This window comes from Lytechinus pictus, chromosome 9 (genome assembly GCF_037042905.1).
Source record: "Lytechinus pictus isolate F3 Inbred chromosome 9, Lp3.0, whole genome shotgun sequence".
NCBI lineage: Eukaryota > Metazoa > Echinodermata > Echinoidea > Temnopleuroida > Toxopneustidae > Lytechinus > Lytechinus pictus.
In genome coordinates this window covers 8,173,009-8,197,368 of record NC_087253.1, presented here as the reverse complement: position 1 = coordinate 8,197,368, position 24,360 = coordinate 8,173,009, and the positions used below count along the sequence as shown (strand labels likewise).

Sequence of the window (24,360 nt, the reverse complement as noted above, 5' to 3'; positions counted from 1 at the left end):
CGTGTGAAGAGGATTTGAGGAGGATTCCTACTACATGAACTGACTTTTTGTCTGAAGAATATAATTGTAAATGAGCTTTTGAAGATAACTTACATAGTAAACAATGTGAATAATAATTATTGATCCATTACTCTATTTATTAATGTTTCAATGATTGAACTTTTAACCTGGTTATTTGTACATGTATATACTTGTATTTTTTTTTTTTTGATTTCTTACCTTTTATTTCGATACACTTTCAACTTTTTCTCTGTCTTCTGGAAACTTGTCGATTTTTCTCTTTATTACTATTCTGAATCTAATTAATATTTGTTAAACAATGTGTCGCATACTGTATTTTCCAGGTCTTACTCTTTAACACTTGCTTGTATTTTCTTTCCCGACGAATTTTTTAAGTGATATACAGTTACAACGTTCTTATTTTGATGTGCCTTCTTTTAACTTAAAATATGAAGGTGATGAATTTTCTTCTTCATTCTCATTATTACATTTCAACTGTAGAAGTCTTGTGTAGAATTTTGATAACCTTAGTTTATTTCTCAGGAGTATAACTCATACATTTAAAATAATAGGTTTGTCAGAAACATGGTTGAAAAAATCATCTCCATTAAATCTTTATGACATAAATGGATATAACTTAATATGTAATAATAGAGAAAATAAACGAGGTGGCGGAACGGGAATGTATGTACATAATTCATTGCATTATATTATCAGAAATGACTTGTCAATTGTCTCAGAATCATATGAATGTATTTTTATAGAATTGTGCAATAGTAGTCAATGTAAAAAAAATATTATTGGTGTTGTATATCGTCCCCCTGGATATGATGTAAATTTGTTTCTTTCTTCATTTTCTAATCTGTTACATAAAATCAATATTAATTCATGCAACTGCTTTATCATGGGTGATATGAATATAGACTTGACTCAAACTGGTGTTAATTCAAAAGTTGATTCCCTTTTAGATCTTTTACATAGTTTCTACTTGCATCCAACCATTGAATGTCCTACTCGAATTGTTTCAAATTCTGCTACCTTATTAGACAATATTTTTATAAATACAAATATCTCTGTCAATTCTGATATTATACTAAGTGATGTTAGTGATCATCTCCCAGTGTTTTGTATATTCTCATCTTTCAAACATATTTAAAAAAAAGGCCAATTCCTTTTACAACGCGAAATATTAATGATATAAATTTGCAATCTTTTTATAGCAAACTATACAATGTCACATGGAATTTTGTATCATATAATGCCACTGTTGATACTATTTATAGGACTTTCTTTCAAATATTTACGGAAATTTATGAAGACTGTTTTTCTCTCAAATCGCATCGTCCCAAACAAAAACCTAGCAACCCATAGTTAACCAAGGACTTGATAAAACTATGCCATAAAAAATCAGTCTTACATAAAAATATTTGAAAAATCGAACTTCATATAGAGAGCAAGCTTTAAATTTTTTTCGTAATTATGTAACTTTAAAGATAAGACAGGCTAAGAGAGATTATTATAATAGAAAGTTCCATGAAGTAAAATGCAATATTAAATCAACTTGGAAAATTATAAATATTCTCTTAAACCATAAAAAGAATAAAAAAGGAAACAAAATTGATTTGCTTGAAGTTGATAAAGTTAATATAACAAATAAGAAAGATATATCTAATATTTTCAATGATTTCTTTATTAACATTGGTAAAAATTTACAAAATCAAATTGACACTGATGATGATTCTTTTAAAGATTATCTTAAACACCAAAATACACATTCTATTTTCTTTAAACCAATAACTCAACGCGAAATAATATCCATAGTTGATAAAATGAAAAATAATACTAGTGCAGGTATAGACAATATAGATATAAGAAATGTAAAATTTGTCATTCATCTTATTAGTGCCCCGTTGTGTAAAATATTTAATAAATGTATTTCATATGGAACTTTTCCCTCTGATATGAAAATTGCTCGTGTAACACCGATTTTTAAAAAGGGTAATCACAAAGATGTCAATAATTATAGACCAATTTCAGTACTAACAATTTTCTCGAAAATTCTAGAAAAATGCATATACAAAAGACTTACTGATTTTTTTGTAAAACACAATACTCTTATAAATAATCAATTTGGATTCCGTCAAGGACATACCACAGCTACTGCAATACTTAATCTTATTGATAATATCAATAAAGCAATCAATGATAAAGAATATGCTCTTACTATATTCATTGACCTTACTAAGGCTTTCGATGTCATAGATCATAAAATTTTATTACAAAAAATGTGTCATTATGGCATTAGGGGTACTCCTTTACAACTTTTATCAAGTTATTTATCTAATCGTAAGCAACTTACAATTGTTAATGGAATCGAATCCCAATTTAAACAGGTCAATTGTGGAATCTCCCAAGGTTCAATCCTCGGCCCCCTTATGTTTTTAATTTATATAAATGTCATGTCATATTCAACCCAACATTTAAACTATATTTTATTTGCGGACGACACCAGTGTATTTTGTAGAGGTTCCGACCCCCCCCCCCCAACTTTATTCAAATTTGTTAACACCCAATTAGCAAACATAAGTAATTGGATGAAGTCCAACGAGTTAATCTTGAACATCACTAAAACTAATTATATAATATTTGGAACTAAAACCACAATTTCGCCTGACTTAAACTTGTTTTATAGAAATGAAAAAATTACACGTGTATCTCATACCAATTTTTTAGGAATAATCATTGATAATAAATTATCCTGGAACAATCATGTAAATAATTTATGTAATACTCTGTCTAGAAATGTTGGAGTTCTCTATAGATTGCAATTCTTGCCACAAAACGTCCTGCTTATGGTATTTCATGCACTCATTTCTTCTCATATTAAATATTGTAGCATTGTCTGCGGCTTCACATCTAAAAAAAATATAGAACGGATTTATAGATTGCAGAAACGTGGAATTCGTATTATAACACATTCCGCATATCTTGCCCATAGTCTACCTTTAATTTAAAAAAATGCAAGTTCTACCTATAAATGAACTAATATCATTAGATACAGCTATTTTTATGTTTAATTTATCTAATAATTGTCTTCCAAAAATGTATAACTACATATTTACTCTGAACTGTTCTATTTAAAGTCATAATACCAGGAATGCTAAAAATATTCACCTTCCTCTTAACCGCACATCAATAGCACAAAAGTCAATTTTCTTTTAATGGTCCAATGCTTTGGAACAATCTCCCATTTTATTTTAAAAATAGTAAGACTGAAAAACAATTTAAACATCTGTATAAAAGACACCTCCTATTTACTTTACCAGATTGATTCAGAATTCACATACCGAATGGTTCCTTTCTATCTTCTTTCCCTCCTTTATTTTGTATTATACACTGTTGTCATTTATGTTATTTATCTCTGTTTACTTGTACTGTAAGGGGTCATTTTTAACAAGCCATCTTTTGTGCTTTCCATGATCCCCCACTATACCTATATGTATTGAACATTGTATTGATTTGTATATATTGTTGCTTTTTAAAGTGGAAATAAATTGAATTGAAATAAAAGAGCAGGTATTGAACTTCTTAAAAATGTGATTTTTTTTTTAATTCAGACAACCCCCGCCAAATGAGTTTTTGGTATCCTTTCTTCAATTTTTTCTTGCTCACTCATGCGTGAATGAAGATATTCTAAGCTTTACAATGATAGGTCACTTGGCTATTGTATTTGTGATTAAGTTATGATAAATCATCGATAAATCTCGGTTTCGGTTTTGTGGGACGCACTGTATTTCACCAACGCGTCTGTCGACGACTGGCGGAGAGATACTTCTGCATCCGTTGAAACATACGAAAAATATATGCGTGATATCAGTGATACTCTTGCACCTCTAAAGACAAGATGCCTGAAAGAAAGAAAAAAAGTAGATGGTATAATGATGAGATTCGGGCTGCAAAGAAGGTGAGACGGAGGTTGAAAAAATGTGGAGAAAGTTTAAGTCCAAAGAGGGAGGACAACTTCATCATAAAAGATAACAAGAGCAATGCCAGAGAGTTGTTACGCTAATAAAGGTGATGAAGGTAGCAAAGATATATTTATATTCATGTGCTGTTGAGAACTGTACGTCAGATCAAAAGACTTTATACACCATTGTTGATGAGCTTCTCCAGAAGAAAGGCGATGTGTTACCACAACTATCATCTGATGAGTAATTAGCCAACATATTCTCGGAGCATTTCTTGAACAAGATAAAAAACAATCGCAATTCGTTTGCGCAGCTTCACGAGACCTGTGTAATTTCTTCAAGTCGAGTACCGTATATGGCTCGTTATCAGAGATTGAAATTGAGAGAATCATCACAGAGTCATCAGCGATCTCTTGTCACCAAGACCTCATTCCAACGTGGCTAACAATTTCGTTCGAATGTTAGGTCTAATAAACGATAGACTATGACTTGGTTTTGCTAGTATGCTGGCCGTATACGATCTTGCTTGGATTGTAAAAAAAGCTGGGTCGGATTTGTGGACATTATATACTGTACTCTTATTTTGAGACTGCAATCTACACTGAGAGTAAAAACCAAAATTCTAATCTCGAACATTTATCGTTGCTCAACTGCCTTAGTGGCACAACAATTATATATCAAGCCCATATCCTTGAAGTCCATATCTGGCTACATGTAGGTCGAGTCGCGTCGAGATAATTCTGCCAGTCCGGTGCGGCCAGCACTGTTTATAATATTCACGAAGTTTGCGCACTGGTATGCAACCGGCGAAGTTTCGGCGCGAACAGGTCAGAAGAGCAGGGTCTTGGCTTTGGAGTTGGCTAGTGTTATTTCGGTAGGGGCAGCGAAATTTAGCAGCAGAACGGCAATACAATATCATAAGGCTATAATCTTTCATTGATTTACAAACTACAAGAATCATGGTTTTATTTTGTATAGCATGGAAAAATTCATTCACATTCCGAAAATAATATTTGACATTCTTTCTTGGAGTTGTTGTTATCCATAAAAATAGTAAAATTGAACACATATAAAAGTCAACTCTATAATCTACCATAATGGTTCTCTGGATGAGAGGCGAAGCTTAGGGTGGTCACAAAATCTGAGCGAAGTGGACCTTCCTAAGAGCAACACTGCAAATGGTTGGTGCCATCACCGTTCGTTGGTTAATGCTTTACGTCATCGAGAGTACTAATTGTTAGATATTACACGTCACCTGTGAATGTTACTTTATCCTGGACTGCAGCCTTGGTTCAAAAACAGTTTCTTTTGGGTCAGTTTATAGCAAATTTTACCTCGTGCTGCATGCTTACATCAATTGTTTAAGACACACATATTGCTATTTATTATAAACGCGGTATTAGAGTGTGTGTTGTTTCAGGTTAGAATATGAAAGAAAAATAGCTCGCGCCATAAATCTTCAGGCAATTCCGCACTGACACTGCATATTTCACGACATTGAACAACCAGGTGCGATTCGATGTGCAAACTAGTTGTAGCCTACTCGGGGGCCAGAATACTATCGTACTATTTTACCAGACTGTGTCATGTTTATGAGTGAACAAACCTTTTCTTCATGCGTGTTTGCATCTCTTACGTTGACAAACAGAACACGCTTCCCGCTCTGAAATGGCGGCAAGGGAACATACGGCGTACAGACAAGGCGCTTTCCAATGAAAATTTCCTTGAACCTCGTGTACATGTTGTAGACAGCCACGAACCAATATTCGCAGAAGTGTTTGAAGAAGATATCGAGGTCCCTCTGTCTTACCACACACCAGTGACTAGTGCCTCTGATAGGATGTATTGCAACAAACTCTTCAGAAGCTACAATTAAATGCAAAGGACACAACAAGTTTTACCTCATATTTCCTTAATTGTTTACTTAAGCTTGTCAAGAATTTGGGGAATATTTTATATACAAAATACATGTAAATAATAACTAAAAGTGACTACTGGACCACTTTCATTGGTCGATTTCCTCAGGACATTTCGATATGAAGGTTTTTTTTTTGCATTCTCTTTCAGTCATACCGAATTTATTTGGTAACCCACCAATGTACAAAATGCTATTATTATTTCATTTTGTATATTTAGATGACATTTTTATACAAAAACTGAATTGAGGATTAAATTTCCGACGACTCATTTGATTCAAATATTTTACAGGATTACCATTCACGTATGCGTAAGTTAAAGCTATTTTTAAAAGAATAAAGGGGAATTGAACATTTAAAACATTTTTACCTGTTTTCCGATAGTATGAAATGATTTCCACATTCTTTGGTTTTGTGAATATGCCCGAGTGAGGCATCGTCACTTGAATGGGATGTTCAAAGATCGCATTAGAAGGCGCCTTCACCTTCAAGCCGTATGTAATGATTGCTTCTGTTTCTTTGATCTTCAACTCGGGCGGGACATCATCGATCACTTCGACTGTTATATCCGATGAGCTATAAGTATCGCTTGGTGGGATTCGTACTTCAATGCCATGTTTCTCTAGACAAATTATTTTAGGAATACCACCCGATTCCTCTCTGCTTTCAGGAGTGTTAAATTCTTCCTTATGGGCGCTTGTTGAAGTAACATTGCTGACACCGACATCTGCACGGTAAAGTAAAGTATCCATACTACTAATAACATTTATGAGACGCCCATTTATCTAGTTTCTTATTCCATAGCGAACTATATATTACCCTGGCTTTAGCGCCAGCTGCTAAAGGCGTTCTGTGCATTGAAAGAATTAATCCTGCCGGGTAACTATTTACCTCACCTCGGTTGAACGCAGCACAATATGGATTAGTTTCTTTCTGAAAAAAAGGCTGATATTCGAACCCACGTCCCTCTCATTGACTGGCGAGATAAACACGACGATAATCACTACACTACGACGCACACATGAATAATATTAACCCAAAACGCTAATGTGACAAGCCACCCTGTAACCAAGTTGCCGGCCATGGAAGGTTTTCTGTGAATAGTCAAGTAGTTTTTCGGTCTTAAAATATAAAAATAAGCAAATTTGCTCATCTAAAAGAGTAATTCATTTTCATCGAAATGTCAAAATTTGAAGTTGTAAAATAATGAATAAAAAGACAATAAACAAAGCTTATTTGACACATTTTTTTCTTCTTTTTCTGCAGACTGCTTGAATATTTCACCGAGATTGCACAGTGTGCAAAGCTTGAGTAAACACTTGTAATCTCCCTATATATAATAATAATAATAATAAAAATAATTATACGCACCTTCTATATAGCTCTTAATACACTGTTCATAAGCAATGCATACAACTATCTCCGCTTAAGCACGGGTACGCTTATTGGGCGCTCGAGCGTTGAAAAAAATGTTTTCCTACCGGGTGCTTTTTTTTACAAAATATAGGTGGCGAATGGCAAATGTCGATGCTTTGCAAAAGGATGCAAGTGCTTCGTTGGAATTGGAACACCTCTTTCCATATCCTACTTTGGTGCACATGTTCTAAGGGGTTAAAGATATTGGTACAGGTTTAGAGTAAGATTTCCATAAGCACTCCAGGGTCCTGGGCAGAGATGGAGTCCAAAATGGCCGCCGTAGCCAGCCTAAAAATCCACAATTCATCTATGAAATACCATTTTTCAAGGATTCAAAGGGTCAATTATTAAATTGAAACATGTTATCATGACAGTCAATGGTCTGGTATGTCCAAATATCCAAGATGGCTTCCAGAAATTGAAGGAAACCTTCATTAACGAGCTTTGTATATCAGAAGGTTTCCATTTCTTTTGATTACTTTATATCATTATTCGCTTTACTTTGTAATTTCAATGAAATTTTGAAATGAAATAAATTCGTTATTAACCAATCAATCAATCAAAAAATTAGTCTAAATTGCTGTTGATACTTAAGGCGGAAATACCTCATTTCTTATCCGCCTGGGAAGTATGATTTTGGTGTCTAAAACATGGTCTCAAGGGTCAAATGATACCTTTGGAAGCTTCTCTCTAAATATAAAGAAATAGTAATTTGGTCCTCAAAAAGAAAAAAAAAAGAAAAAAAGAAAGCTGATCTGAAAGAGCGATTCTTCTTGTTATACTGTAAAAATTGGTGGTTCTAAAGAACTTAAATGAAAAAAAATTATACAAGAGTTTCTTTGACACCATTGTTTTTTTTTTCAGATAGCACTGTGTGACTGTGAGCACCTCTTGCTGAGTAAACCTCCAACTTCAAATATAGACTGTGGGATGGTCGCTAAAATTGAGACTTTCCATGGGCAGCAAATGCAAGCACGGTTCTTGGACATGATAATATGTAAAGTATTATGTGTGAATACATTCAACATTTTGCCATCGCTGAATTCTGCTCCTTAACTCAAACTCCACACACTATACTTGCCAACTGATCGCGACCCTAAAATTTACCCTCGGGAGAGGGCAAAATTCGAGGGTTGCGCGATCAGTGGACAACTGCGGTGTGTGGAGGAAAAGTGTGCAGTGGATGATGCGCAGTGAGAGTGGAGAGGAAAAATATCGAAAGGCCAACATCTGGACTAGTATTAAGCTTTAAATAGCTGTCATTATAAGGAAACCTCTCGATATAATTTTCAGTATTTTTAGATGTTCTATGGGCAGATGCTCAATTTCACAGCATTATTTCATGTAATATTTTCATGGTATTTTTTGTCATTTCTCAACATATTGCCTGTTAATAAAATAAATAAATAAATATATATACAATGAATGAATATTGAGGATGAAACTAGCTGTAGTTACCTCCATGCAGGATAGTGTCTGTTACATATGTCAGACCAGCATCTTTCAGGGCTCGATGAAGCTCCTTTACCTGCTCACTAGGTCGGACTCTTCGTCTCCAATCACTTAGCATCTCAACGAACCCCGATCTTGAAAATTTCTTATAAGAAGAATCTGACCGATCGAGGTATTGCTCTACGGTTGACTCTGAGAAACCGAGATAGCCGCCAAGGGAATTTGCATCACTTTGCATGAGAATCACGTCAGCCAGGGTTTCGATAAGATTGTTGGATAAGCAGCTCCATCGGCCTTCTCTGTATATAGTATATTCATAATGTTTACAAATATATTTTCATAAAAAACGCCAATTATTCCTTGTTTCCAAAAGGAGAGGCTCGTGTTTCACTATGTTTCCTACCCCCGGGTATAATATAATTTTGTTGGGTTTTTTATTGGGTAAATTTTATTTTCGTATTACTATGAGTTATATCTTACATGAAAGCGATTATGTTACTATTATTAGTATTGTCTTTATTAATATTTCTATTACTTAACTTTTCCCCAGGATTGCCAAAAGCGACTGGACTATAAAAAGGTCTATCTAAATATTTAATGACAAATTGCAGTCCTAAAAATCACAAGGCACGTCTTGTTTGCATTCTAGATCTGAATTTATTAATCTAAGGATGAAAATGCATGCCTCGGGTTCATATTCCAAATTACGTTACATTTTATTTTATTTATTTTTTTAAAGAAGAAAACGTTATATTTTATTTTCAAAAAAAGAAAGAAGAAAACTTACGAAACCCTGCGATAGATCGTGTAATCCGGTTCATCTGATGGAAAATGAAAGAATATAGCAGAATATCATAAGGATCGTTATTAATATCAACATTGGTGGTGAAGCAGTAGTAGTATTCGTATTATTATTATTATTATTATTATTCTGAGGAATTTATTTAATTTTACAAAGATCTATCAAAGAGTAACAGGGTAACCTGCTAACCAGTATGTTCCTTTAGAAATCGAAATTCAATAATGGTATGTTTATGGTAATACAAGGAATGATCACGTACGTACATTTTTGGGGTAAGATTGTGGTAATAGTTTCATGAACATTTATATTCATGGTGAGTGAGAATCGTCTTACTTATAAAAAAATACTGTAAAGATCACATTTCTAATTCAATTATTAGGACTCGTCTTCTTCTTAGACGTTGACGGTATCAAGGTTCACTATTATCGCATAAAGAACATCAGCTGCCGATACTTCATGCAATTTGATTTAAGTTCAAACCAGCTTGAATTTGTTGCTGAAATATTTCATCGTACCTTCTATTGACACGTTGAACTCTCTATCGGACATGGGCTCGTATCTTTCCTTTATTGCAATGCGAATATTCTTCTTCTCATTTTCTTCTGGGGTAAACTGAAGCGTGAATACGACAGGGCTGCACTGACCATTCAATACACCGCTGAGGGGTATCTTTGTTGGGGAAAAAGTATTTAAAATATATCAAGAAACCCGTTTCTTTTTTTTTTATCAAACTACGCATATTTCTTGTAATATCAGGTTTTATGGATAAGATTATCAAACCTACTCAATTAATTATAAAAAAATGGAAAAAAGTGGTAACAATTTCCCACAACAGTTTATAATCATCTCAAATACATGGCAATTTTTTCACCTTGAGTTTGGATGTGTTCGGTTTGCTAGATTGAGAGAGAAGATTTAGAGGTGAAACGCATATATGGATATTGATAAATCTTACAATGAAATTTCTTATATACTTTTTTTTTACTCAAGACAGGGTGCAAAGAAATAGCTTGGCAAATCAATAAGAATGTACAACGAAAATTGTCATGTGTGGTCTCTTATTGACTGTGTGTTATAAATACATCGTCTTAAAATACACGTTTCCAGATATCTACTAATACTACAGAGAATAAAATGACCTTTAATTGTATTTGTATAAAGAAACTAAAATGTTTTGAGATGAAAAGTAATTATTTTGCTACTTATAGCATAATCATTGCGGTAAAAATGTATTCAGTAGTTGATTAACATGTTATCATTCAAGTGGGTCTATATTACTAGACTACATTAGCATTATGGGTCAGGAAACTGGCCAGGTATGAGTAGTTGAAGGAGAATGAAACCCTTGAAACCAGCTGAATCCATATCAAAGAGAAAAATCAAAGAAACATATTGTTGAAAGTTTGAGGAAGATTGAATGAATAATAGGAAATTTATGAGCATTTGAATATTGAGATCACTAGTGCCATGTACTCCTCCCATCGGCAATGCGACCAAGATCTGTGATATCACACACGTACAACTCCCTCATTACTTTAGTACTTATTTCACTTATATTCTCACTTTTATAGAGTTTATCACAAGGTGAGGTGTTCTCTTTATGAGATGACAAGTACAGAGGTTTCACAACATTATATCATTGATGAATCGTTTGTCATACGATTAGAATGAGCAAAAAGAGATATTTTGGGGTATATTTTCAGTGTCCAAATGGGAGAGTTGTACGTGTGTGACATCACAGATCTTGGTCGCATTGCCATAGCATTAGTGATCTCGACATTCAAATGCTCATAACTCGTTTATTGCTAGTCCTATTTTACTCAAAGTTTTGTTGATCTTATTCTTTGATATTTCTGCTTTCACAAAAGCTAACTTGCTCCAAGAGTTTCATTCTCCTTTAAGGACTCAAGATGGTGCTGTTGGTTCGTATCTGCTTTAAATGTTTAAAGTATGTTTGAATTGCAATAAGCGCATTACCATTTGGTTTTGTTGCTTCGTCTCTTCATGACAAATAACCGTTAGGTGCTTTGATTTTGAGCCAATAGAGAACTTGAATTCCGTCTCGACTTGGCAGTACGGTACAGACGAAGTCAGCTCCCTCATGATAATATCCTGAAATGGGGAAAAGGTTAAAACTTGATTCACAGGAATTTCTTGATTATCAACGATAAGTATCAAAATAGTCAGTATAGTGCTCATTTAAGTATTGGTATGGTTCAATAATTTGCACAACATTTTTCCACTTGAAACCGAATATAAAAGGATACAAAATTTATCGACAGTTATTTCTTCATAGTAAATGGCAAGTGTACGGACTAAATGGCTACATTAAAATGAATGTGGGGCTTCTTTATAAAAGGAACATTAATTGTTCACAGATGACTCTTGATTGACACTAATGTAAATGTCAGTATCATGAATTTTGATAAGAATGCTGCTTTATTCTTGTCAATTGACTGATTAACCTAGACGTAAAATATTTCATTGGTAATTGGTTATATACCAGCTTGGCGTTTACCAGCAAAATGCTGTCCTGCCGAGTTCCTACGGGAGTTACCACAAACAGAAACAGAAACACAAACACAAATATCTGGAGCTGTTATGTGTCATATTCTTCTAGGAACGGCTGTTCGTTGCGGCAGAGATATTGCCCATATTAAGACTAACAAAAATTGGTCAAGGAAAGCTTATAAGAATTTCACTTTTTCTTTATGAATGACCGTGCATAGTTTAAAGTGAAGTTAGGATGTTCAGAAGAATTTGATATAAATTAATATTAGATAGCCAAGTGCGATTGGTCCATAGCGTGTCACGTGATATGATTGGAATCAATGTATTTTCCCAGTTGGTACACCTTCGATAAATATGTTGACCAGCCGGTCCATGAATTTTTTTCTACGTGTGCGTAGACCTCTTGTGGATTAGATGTTACCAATTACACGGAACTAACAAGTGTGGAAATAAAGTAGCAATCGTTTGCAATCGATCAACACTCTCGTTAACACAATTAACGTATATACCGGACCGCGGAATTTCCGATGACGAGGAGGGGGTTGCTACGAGTTAGATCTAACGTTAGGCCTTCTTCAGTTATTTGAGACAGGAATAACCGTTATTTCTGACATTCTGAGGATTTATTAAACGATTTCTGGATATGCATTGTCTAGTGGAGCCAATGAACTAACAGTTGAGTTAGTTAAGCAGATATAAACTGATGCTTAGCTTAGGCCTACTTTTAAAACTTTAGTTTTGATTTGGTCTTACGTCAAAGATTTGTGGTGATATCTGACTAGCAATGAGGAATAAGATTAGCCTTTGGACGCTAGAATCGGGTAAGTACATCTAGATATATAGATCTAGGCTACAGTCTAAAGTAAAAGTTAGAGAAATCTAGCGTTAAATCTTGCTAACGACAACGTAAGTTCGTGGTCGCAAAACATTAGTTAGATTTGGTCCAGGACCAGATTCGAAAACAGAGAGATCAGGACTGCTACCACCAAAAGTAGTCTGACATAGATCTAGATCTAACTTAACCATGTTTTTCTCATCCTAAATTAGATCAGAATCTGCACCTGATCATGGTTCAACATGCATTCTCGATCTGCCTGGGTCCTGGACCTAGCTGGACTGGACTCTAAATTTGATCTAACAAGTTAGGCCTAAACAAACTTGATATTGATTAGAAAATGGGCATTTAATGCGTTAGACTAACATTTTTTATACCAGTTCAATAATTCACTGTGAATTTCATACACAACTAAACTACTGCACGCACCGTAGACCCAACTTTAGGTTTACTTTTAGCGTTAGATCTATCATCCAAGGCTATCTAATATAACATATATTGACTGATGGGGTGTGTAAAGAAAACATTCTTTGGACCGCCTAAAGGGTTTATATTTCCCTCCTGATCATATTTTCCCTCAGCGCTGCGCGCTCCTGGAAAATATAACCCCTCTGGAAAATATGAATCCGGCGGTCCAAAGAATGCTTATATTACACACCCCATCATTCAATATCTGTATAATAGTAATACCTGGGTATATGCCTTATATGGATGAATGACGTACACGCGTAGAGATGGATGGTCTGCTGGTGACTTCATAGTAGGCTGGAAGACCAAGCATGTTAGTTGAAGATCTCGAAGATCCGTTGAACACACAGCCAAAACTTCAATATGACGTGTACAAAACTCGATCGTAGATTTTGAGATTCGCAAATCGTCCCCAGTCAGTATTCTGCGACCAAATTTTCCTGAAGTTTGGAAAATAATGGACGTGGTATTGTAATAATTAATTTCCATCAATATCGGGTCTATCTCTCTGTTGTACTTAAGTGACGGGAAAACAAATGTGTTTTACAATCAGACATTTTTCTTGTTCATCAGTTAAGCATTTTCCTTATTAACTTTATCCATACATTTGTTCTTTGGTACCATGTTAGAAATGACGAGAATTTGGGAACAGATATGAATCTAAACTTTTGTGATTTCTTAAAACCGGATAATAGCTGCCAACGGGCTGATTTATAATTGAGAGTCTACACCCGATGTATTAAGAGTCGATATACAGTACTGGGAAATTAACATTAATCAAACTATTTTATGACAAACTTTATACCTTGTCCGGTCTTGGTGTACATTACAAAGGTAGAATCGTCGTTCGTGAAACCCATACAGTGTGGTAGTACTATCGATGCCGGCTTGAGAAGTTCTTGTGTGACAGAAGTCTCTATGACGGGAGTAATAAGTACTTCGTCGTCGCGCATTGGAAGTCTACGAATATTTCGAAATGATACGCGAAGGGTGACAGTTGATAGCATTCCTTTTGGAATAGCCCCTTTAGGAATGGATAAAGCAATTTCAAGTACATCGAGGGTCAGCTTCCCTCCCTTATGATCAATGATGCCATACGAGATGAAATATTGATAGCTTGACTGACATGCCAGACCTATTGGGTAATGATACGACATAAAGATGTAAAACATACATTGTAAAAAAAATTGTTTTAATTTAAAGCGTTTTTCCATTGGACAAAAACAATGCATGAATATTACATGTATAGAGAGAGGGAGTAGAGAGCAACCAAGGGATTTTTTTTAAACTAGATGACGATAGTGACGTTTTATACTTTCAGAAGTATTTCATGCTCGTTGCTTGCTCGCCTTTCTATGCTCCTTTCTTTTCCCAGCTCTTTCTTTCCCTCCTCTAAATCCTTTCCTTTTCTAATTATTGTTTAGTCATATAGCTTACAAGACTAACCCGACACAGGCACTTGCTTCCTGCGTTTTACGCCTTAAAGCAAGTTAATTTACATTCCCATTCATCGTTTTTGTAGTATATTTAGGATATTAATAGTATATTGTACTTGAAAAATAGATGAAATGACGTTGACTGGAAAACAATAAATATTGATTGAATTGAAAAAAGGAATGCACAAACGAAGGGCAGACGTTGATTAAAAAACTTACCTTTTACTAAAAGGTCTACGCCACGGAAGCGAAAAGCCTGAGCTATTGCCAGAAGCCTCTCCCTGGTTCCACCTTTCCTGGACCATTCAATCAGCATTTTTAGGGCAACATGAATAATCATGTGGGGTGTAAGAGCTGCAGATGTCTTAATGACCTCCAAGACGCTAGTAGGTTGTACATCCAAATGATGAATTAAGCCTACTAGATCTGCCTCAGATCGAATGAGTTTTGCTATTTCTGTGAAACCTCCTGTCAAGGAAAACCGTTATAAAAAGCTAACCATAGTTACATGGATGGAACTGAAATGAATAAAGATGGACCTAGCTTTGGGCTTGAAAAGGGGGATTAAGGCTACCAGGCACGTTGACCATGAAATTGTTATTAGATATGTAGCTTAGGTTAATGCATTTCAGCTCCAAACATGATGTTTATTTTTATGACGTGAATTGCACTCTCCGTTCGGCTTTAGTAGACTTTAAAGTGAGAACTTTTCTGAAAATTGAAAATGAACCTCTTTTTACAGGTTGAAACTAAATTAAAGTGAGTCAGTTAAAGAGAGGTTTCAAATAACCTGTTTTGTCAACAGAAATGTTGTACTTCACCAATATCTTTTGAAGTTCAACTTCCTTGGCTCCTTCTTGTAAGCCGCAATGCCACATTCGTAGGATCTGCTGCGCTGTCTCATGCAGTAATGAATGACTTTGCTGAGTGACGTAACTAACTATGGTAATGTCATCGATACGAAGTGCTTTCCCAAGTGAACGTGCTGTTTGTAATGTTTTGATTTGACGAGCCACGTTACGAAGTTCTTCTGTGCTTGGTATTCCACCGTGTTTATCAAGATCCTCAAGGATTTCTCCATGTTTACACGAAGAACCACTTGGGTCATCTTGAATTTAAATTGATAATTATGCAAGAAAGGTGAATACACATAAGAATGATAATGAACATCAGCAATATAAAATGCATTGATCTTTATAATTTTTTTTCGAATTTTCTGACCATTTTGGAATGTATTTTATAACACCTTCTTCATAAATTAAAATATCAATTTTGTAATTCATCACAGTATAGTTTCCTTCTCAAAACTCCAACTTAGTCAATGGTTTTTTTTCTCCTGCTCCAATACAATCCCATTAACCAAAGGTCAATACTCCGTATTCATTGCAATAGATTGTTTTCATGTATGCCCATGTATGTTTTGCCTTACGATAAGTTTTTAAGGGGGGGGGGGGTTCAGGACCAAATGTATAACGACATTGTCCCTCTTTACTCTTTTTTCCTGTTGACCTAATAAGAAATTGTGCATTTTGAAGTTAATATTTTAGCATCGGGTGAACACTGCAGTTGAAAATGTGACTTCGGTTTCTAAAGCATACCATACACTGTGCCAGCTGCATGAGTCATGCTTAGTCACTGAAGGAAGTTACGGAATATAATATATTTCGATCATTTTCATTATGCGCCACCTCCCCCACACCTCAGTCGTAGATGGTCCCATCAACTATTAAACAATACAGATATAAAGTAAGATTAAGGGAACAATGTTATGTTCTCTTTAAATTTTTTTTTTTACATTTTACATATAAAACATCCTATAGAAAATATGCTTACATTTAAATATTTTTTAAAAATTAAACATTTAAAAATATAACATTTTCGGGAGACTGTCGAATAATTACTGTAAAACACAAGTCAATTAAAAAAAGTGTATCGAAATGAGAAATAGGGACGTCCCTAGCTTCCCCGGGAACTTGAGGTTGATTTGAAATTCATTGTGCAATGTCGATAAACACACATGAAAAAAAAAAATATTCGCTTCTCCTTACCCGTTTCTGAAAAGTCAATGATCTTCAAATGTTCTTGTTCGAGTTCATTTTGCTTGGCTCTTTCCACAACAGCCTGTTTGAGAACCGTAGAAGTATCTTCGTCTTCTGGAAGGAAAATTGTTTGTAATACAGTGGTGTAGTGAAGGCTCAAACCTCCGAGGCCAAGGCATGGAAACCCAAGGCCAGAATTTCGTTAAGACTTAAAACATTCTAATTGGGCAAAGGAAACCATACAAGGACACTCCTAACGGGATATAAAGCAACCTTGTTATAATTATTTAGAGTTGGCTATTTTTTAAGTATGGACATTTTAATAATTGCAGTCATATCTTTAAGAATTGTTATCAAATTATCATCAAATCACTATAATCTTTATCATAATCATTATTACTATCATTATTATTAATGCTATCATTATCATCATTAGTCATGATGACAACACAATACAAATAATTGTCTTTTTCATCACTGCTGTTTTTATGTTACATATGTAATGATAATTCTTGAAATGGAGAGAATTACAATTGATGACACCGCTACTACACTTACTACTACTGCTGCTGCTACTGCTGACTGATAGCATTGATCTTTAGTGTCATTAATACACAGAACAACTGAAACATTTATAATTACTTATACAAAACAAATGAAAGTACAAAATATATAATGCCTTGAAAAAACTTAAAAATGCAATGAAAATGCTTTAGAATGCCTTAAAATTATAAAGCTCATAATCCTCAAGGCCAAGGCCCTTAAAGGCCAATGCTTGAATGTTCAAGGCCAATGCTTTGAAAATTTAGGTCTTAAGGCCAAGGCCGAGCAACAACGCACTACCATAACTACAGCACTGTTGTAATGTAACAGTGTTTTAAGAAACTTGAAATAAGCGTAGCCTACTCTTTAAGTACAAATTAAGACAGATGGCGGTCTAAGAAACTCTTTTCTGGTGTCCTTTATCTAATTGTATGAATCCTTTTTTTGTCACAACTTGGCATATTGCACAGTTTTCCTGTTTGCAGTCAATATTATCGACCTAAAATGACTGATATGTTTTGCAAAGTTACTTTTTTCTCGGGAGAATATGAATTTTCCATCGAATCCATAGTCTGTTCAAATTGAAATACAAACACTTCAGTATATACATTTATTTTTCTAATTTCTCACTTACCTTGCATCCAGTTCGAGCGAACACATTTTTTTTAATTTAACGATGCCAAACGGTTGCTAGTTTTGATTATGTCCCATACCTTCGATATTGTCAGATTTTGTTACTGATTGGACAGAATCCCAAACAAGTTTCAAAGTCTCCACTGCCTTTTCTCCTGGCGGTTGTGATGATTTCCATGTAGAAAGCATCTGGATGTTGGTTTCCCTCCTGTTAGCAAATGTCCGGTGTTTTATGTGTTCAAGCTCTACCTTTGTAAGACCAAGCTTTCTTCCAGTCTCGAAGTAATTCTCTGGTTTTATCTTACGGGATATATCGAGAAGCACCTTGTTTGGAATGTCACTGTATAATTGTAAGAAGAAGTTAACAAGATTTAACTTGAATTGTCAATTAATAAATTTAATGATGTAGTGAGTACGGTTTCGATTCTTGGCATGCGAGTTGGTAACAGGTAGTTTACTCGCCTTCTTTGAATCCGCAAATACGTGCAATCTTCGCACATTTCAATCTATGTTGGTGCAGAACATTACCAACAAATAGGATAAGTTTACTTATATAGAACCAATCTATAAATTTACAAACTGACAAATCAAACGCTTACCTGGCAGGGGTTGTTTCAAGCGCACACGTGTCTATATCGGGAAGAAAGAAAAGAGACAACAGGGTTTCAGTTTGATCTGAATATATTGCTACTGGCAGCCACATCGAAGCAAACCATCCAGACCCGAGCCCCATGTGCACCACACTGAACGGATTGGCAAACATATTAATGCACACCTTCCACACCCTCACGAGCACACAGGCCAACACATCCACGCACTTTGCATATATCCACACAATCATGCACCACCCCAAAACAAATACACCCACGCAAACTGCCCCACCCACACCCTCATAAACCATCCTGAGAACACATGCAAACGCACCTACACATACTGCCCACACCCACACCCTCGCACACCACCCTGAACACACAGGCAAACACACCTACACAAACTGTCCACATCCACACAATCGTCATCATCACAAACACATAGGCAAACACAATTCACACACAGAGCCTACACCTACACCATCATGCATAATCCAGAGCACATAAGTGAACATAATTATACACGCAAACTGCCCACACCAACCCATTCGTACCCAGTTCACTTCCAATTGGTCTAATGCCAATTCTCAAACTATTCACATGGCCTACTTGTCATTTCGTCTACTAACCATTTCGTCTAATAACAAGTGGGTCCAATAGCCATTTAGTGCATAAACCATTCGGTGTTAATTAGGCGAAATGAATAAAAGGAAAATAGGTATTAAACCAACTGGTTATTAGACAAAACTGTCATAGACGAACTGGTGAGAAGATGAAGTGATTATTGGACCAATTGACGCTAGACTACATTTTCAAGGACGAATTGGCATCAGACTAAATGAAGGTAGAACATGTGATGAGCTGGCAATAGACGAATCGACAGTCTACCCTCGTAATCATCCGAACACACAGGTAAACACACTGACGCAACTGCCCTAGCCCACACATTCGTTACTATCCGAAACACACTGGCAAATACATCCACGCAAGCTTCCCACACCCACACATTCGTCACCATCCTGATAAAAGAAGGGAAACACACTAACTTGCATATAGGCACACTCTCTTCACCACGTCCACGTGTGCTACACCGAACATGCAGGCTAATACTAACACACACCCACTTTCAACATCCAAAGCCCCATGCACCACCCAGAGCAGACGGGCAAACACACCCATGCATTCCGCACACATAATCATGCCCTATTCCGAACACACACGTAAACACACCCTCGCAAACTACCGCACAACCACACCCTCACGCACTATCCTGAATACACGTAAAAATACACACGCACACTGCCTAAGCCCACACCCTCATTCACTGTCATGTGACAGGGCTTTTAATGCCCTATCATGTCGTTCCGTGCAAGCCTTAATTGCGGGTGATTGCCCGCAATTCACCCGCAAAAATGTTTTTAGCATGTTAAAACATGTGCAAAACTTATTGTACCACAAGTAAAATCAGAAGCGTTTACTTCTGTGTGCCAGATACTGTCAACGCGGCCGATCTGCGGGTAGCGGAAATAGTTACCTCAAGTCACACGCAAGGCTTGCAGGGAACGATGTGACAGGGCCTGCATCCACACAGACACCCTCTAGTCCAGGATAGAAGAGGCATAACCTTGTTTTTATATATATACAATATTTTTTTATGGTATCTTGTCAATTCGAGGGTGCTGATTACGAATGTGAATGATGCCACTCGTGTAACCTTGAGCATTTTCTGCAAATTGGCAAAATCCAATATGGCCGCCAAAATATGTAAATTACCCATGAAAATCATAAAAATGTCCGCAAACTAGCTATGAAATGCATGAAATTGTGTAGCAGGAGTGAAATACTCTCTGAAAAAATAATTTCTGACAAAATATTTATTTTCATGATATTCAAAATGGCCGCCATAGGCCTTTGTATACTGTATTATGTACAATATGAATATGGAAAACTAATTTTCACAAAAATGAGCACTAAACTGCAAGAAATCGCGGTGTATGAACGGATTAATATATGCAAACCATCATTACTAACGAGATATATCATTTATTATGTCATTTATGGGAACATTCCTGTATTTTGATATCTAAAATAGCCGCCACTGGCCCAAACAGTATTGCGTACAATGGCAATGGGGGGCCAAAAAAATCAAAAGAGTGATCACTAAAATGCTTATTATGAAGATTAAACGAGTGGAATACTGACTTAAAACATAATTGTTAACGAAATATATTATTAATATGCCATGTATGTGATGAATGTTGTATTTTGATATTCAAAATGGCTGCCAAAGGCCCTAAAAGTATTATGCACTAGGAGAAGCAAAGAAATCACAAGAGTGTGCACTAAAATACATATATATGTGATAAATTAATAGGATACTGTCTTAAAACATATTTTCTAACGAAATATATCATTCAGGTTTCAAGTTTTTGTTAAATACTGTATTTTGACTTTCAAAATGGCCGCCATAGACATTAACTGTATTATGTACAATGCAAAGTGGGAAACCAATATTCACAGGAGTGAGCACCATAAATGCACGTAATAGTGATCTATGGGTAAAATATTTTCTGAAAGCATAATTTCTATTAAGATATATCATTTATTCTGCCAGTTAGGTGATAAATACTGTTATTTTAAAGTCAGAATGGCCGCTACAGGCCCTTACGGTATTATGCAATCAGTGCACCCCCTGCACCCCCGCTTTTCAGGACCATGCCCTGGGTGGCGCGGTCTATTCTAACCCGCGATCTGGACCGGCGAGTGACTTCTCTGGTATAACTCGTTGGTCAAAACATGAATCCTACTAAAACAAAATCATGCCTGCTTGGGCAAAGTCTTACAATTCTGAGTTTATGAATGGAGCGGGCTAAATAGCCCGGGCTATTTTGGGGATCAGCACCAGACCGGACCGGATCTGCTACAGTTACTGAATTAACGCTCGGGGTGCGGACTATTTTAGTGCGGGCCTGGTGCGGACCAAAAGAAAATCATGAGTAACTGAAACAAAGAGTATTAGATGCCTTGACAACACATGTTTTTCCGATATCAGGGTCTGTCCTTTTTTCTAATACCAGCAAAAAATACAAATTTTATCTCACCTGCTGTTGATTACCATCACGTTGACTGGTAAAAAAAATAAATGATTAAATGATGAAATAATAGGTAACGTTGTTGTTGGATAATTTCGGGGGCCATTCTCCTATATAACTATATACACGACTGCGAACAGGAAAAGTGCAAGGGAACATTGTTAGGGGTGGTTTCTTGTGTCAAAACCGCCAAAATTCGCATAAAATATGTATTTTTATGGAATTGGACTGCTCGTAAAACACATTTTGTTTTCATCATTCTGAGATCAGGCCATGTCCCCCTATCCCAACATTGGTCTTCGGTATTGGGTAGCAAGAAGTTTCTTTAAAAGAATAATAATATTTGTCTGTGTGTAATATTTACCAGAAAATCCAGTGAAAATACATTTGAAAAATACAAAATGCCAATGAAGCAAAACAATGCAGTCCATGAAATGCTTCGGTCGACATGGTCGAGGTGTCATTATTTGTTTTTATTTTTGTTTCATCACGCACTGAAATAATATTAACATTGGCAACAAAGGGAGAATTATAATTGCAGATCATTTTTATACACTATTAAAATGGTTGGACCAAAAAGGCCCCCCTTTTTAACCATCACTGGGCAACATAGTTACTGTCCACAAAACTACTGGTTAAAATCTGTCTGCATTCGGTAATAAAAGCTAATTATTGAGTAATACATTTGCTCAAATTGGATAATGATAGCCCAGAATATAATTTTTACCAACATAGATTACCCAACACAGTGGACAGCAGGGCCTATGTTGCCCAACATTTTAAGTGTGTATGAATAGGAACAAACACTAGCGTACCTACAGGGGGGGGGGGCAGTCTGCCCCCCCCCCTGACGAGCTTGAAAGACCTTTTTTGCCCCCCCCCCCCCTGAAGAGCTTGAAGACCCCTATTCCCCCCCCCCCCCCCATGACGAGCTTGAATTTTAATTTTTGCTTGTAAATTTTTTTTCTGGTGCGAAATCCTTTATTTGTGATTGATAACCTTATAACCTTTTTTCTTGCTTGTCTAATTTTTTGGGTGACGGTTTTGCCCCCCCCCCCGTGGAAAATCCTAGGTACGCCACTGATGCACAATGTGAATGGGAACAAATAATTTCAACAGAATTTGGCTTTACTTGGCCAAATGGTGATGTATGAGGGAAGTATTGTCTGAAAACATGACTTAAAACAAAACATATCATATCTTAAGTAATTTAGTTGATGAATATTGTATTTTCTAAAGAAATATATCATTCAGGTTTCAAGTTTTTGTTAAATACTGTATTTTGACTTTCAAAATGGCCGCTATAGACATTAACTGTATTATGTGTCGGGGGTGGGTTGAGTTAGCCAATTAAGACCGTAACGGAGCAAACTTTACAGATGCTACGGGACACCAGATCTGAGCTTCTTCGACTTTATTGAGGTTTGCCAAAACCAACAAAATGAAAGGAGTAACAAAACAACAACCCTGCAATGACAGAAATGAAATAAGATTATCAATAACACCATTTCAAAAACATGTCATTAGCACTTGCATCACACAATGTACATAATAGACTGCAGATATTGAATACATGGCAAAATATTGATATTGAAAGTGGGGTGTATTCATCTCTATCATTTACTGAAATGATAAAATACATGCATTCCTCAAAAACAGCTTGTAAATATTATCGTTGTAGCTATCATCTCAAAACTAATTAGTAGATATAATAGGCATATTACTCATATTTAGTCAGATGACATAAGACTGCATCATACACTTAAAATGAATCATTTATACACAGAAATAGAAGAGTCCATGTAATTAATGCCTACCCAAAGTCAGAGGCTACTGGTGGTTACACACCACCTACATCACCCAGGATACCACAAAGGAGTAGCAGCTTCTACATTATCAAAATCTCGATGAGGATCAAATGAGTCGGACCAGCTATAATTAAAGAAAGCAACAATCATAACCATAAGATAATCATAACTCCAACTCATGATAAAATTGCTTAGAATTCCCTGAATTAATATTTTAAAAATATTATATTTCTCAAACAATTCTACTACTTTCAGTGTGGATAATCATTGGTAATGATATACTCACAAATATCTAATGTTTTCTTTTGCACGAATAAATAATCCAATTAGTAAAAACTATGTTCATTAATTCCAAAGTTTTGATCAAGACCCAAGTACTTGATAGAGCAAGTAGCTCTATCGAACGGAGTCAAACTGCATATTTCTGTCTATTGAGCTTAACACAACCATTCTCTATTACAGTTTACTCATCTGATACTGCAATTTAAAGAGTAATTTAAGTCCACAAACAATATGTGTATGCTCAGTAAGCAAAGAAGTCATAGATCTAACTTCTTAGTTCAGAACCATAATCATAAATCATCACATCATATAATATAACGAGGTCAGCTAGAAGCATACCTTACTATGGGCGCCGCCATCTTGAAATACAATGTTTACTATAGAACGCCCTCTATGTTATCTTTCAAATAATCTACTAAAACTTTCTCTTCAATTCAACAAGTAATCCTAAATTTCTGACCTTTCAAATATCAAGTATTACTTATATTCATTATTCCCAACAATGTCTAGCACAAAAAGTAAACCAGTAAATATCCTCATAATTTGTAAGTTACAACTCGTCTTTGAAC

The 24,360-nt window shown here is 35.6% G+C and overlaps 1 protein-coding gene across 1 annotated transcript in view; it reads right to left on the bottom strand.

The window, feature by feature from the left end:
* The window catches only part of LOC135155567 (uncharacterized), a 39,994-nt gene extending 15,844 nt beyond the window's left edge, over positions 1–24,150 (bottom strand). Inside the window, exons 1-14 of the mRNA XM_064105052.1 lie at positions 24,131–24,150; positions 23,571–23,633; positions 18,100–18,359; positions 16,853–16,957; positions 15,595–15,912; positions 15,024–15,272; positions 14,174–14,503; positions 13,591–13,808; positions 11,532–11,666; positions 10,070–10,223; positions 9,540–9,573; positions 8,759–9,051; positions 6,255–6,611; positions 5,575–5,834 (exon numbers count right to left, since the gene is read on the bottom strand). Of these exons, the coding sequence (XP_063961122.1) occupies positions 5,575–5,834; positions 6,255–6,611; positions 8,759–9,051; positions 9,540–9,573; positions 10,070–10,223; positions 11,532–11,666; positions 13,591–13,808; positions 14,174–14,503; positions 15,024–15,272; positions 15,595–15,912; positions 16,853–16,957; positions 18,100–18,359; positions 23,571–23,633; positions 24,131–24,150 (2,796 nt within the window). The remainder of the gene's footprint in view (positions 1–5,574; positions 5,835–6,254; positions 6,612–8,758; positions 9,052–9,539; positions 9,574–10,069; positions 10,224–11,531; positions 11,667–13,590; positions 13,809–14,173; positions 14,504–15,023; positions 15,273–15,594; positions 15,913–16,852; positions 16,958–18,099; positions 18,360–23,570; positions 23,634–24,130) is intronic.
* Between the last annotated feature and the right edge of the window lie 210 nt (positions 24,151–24,360).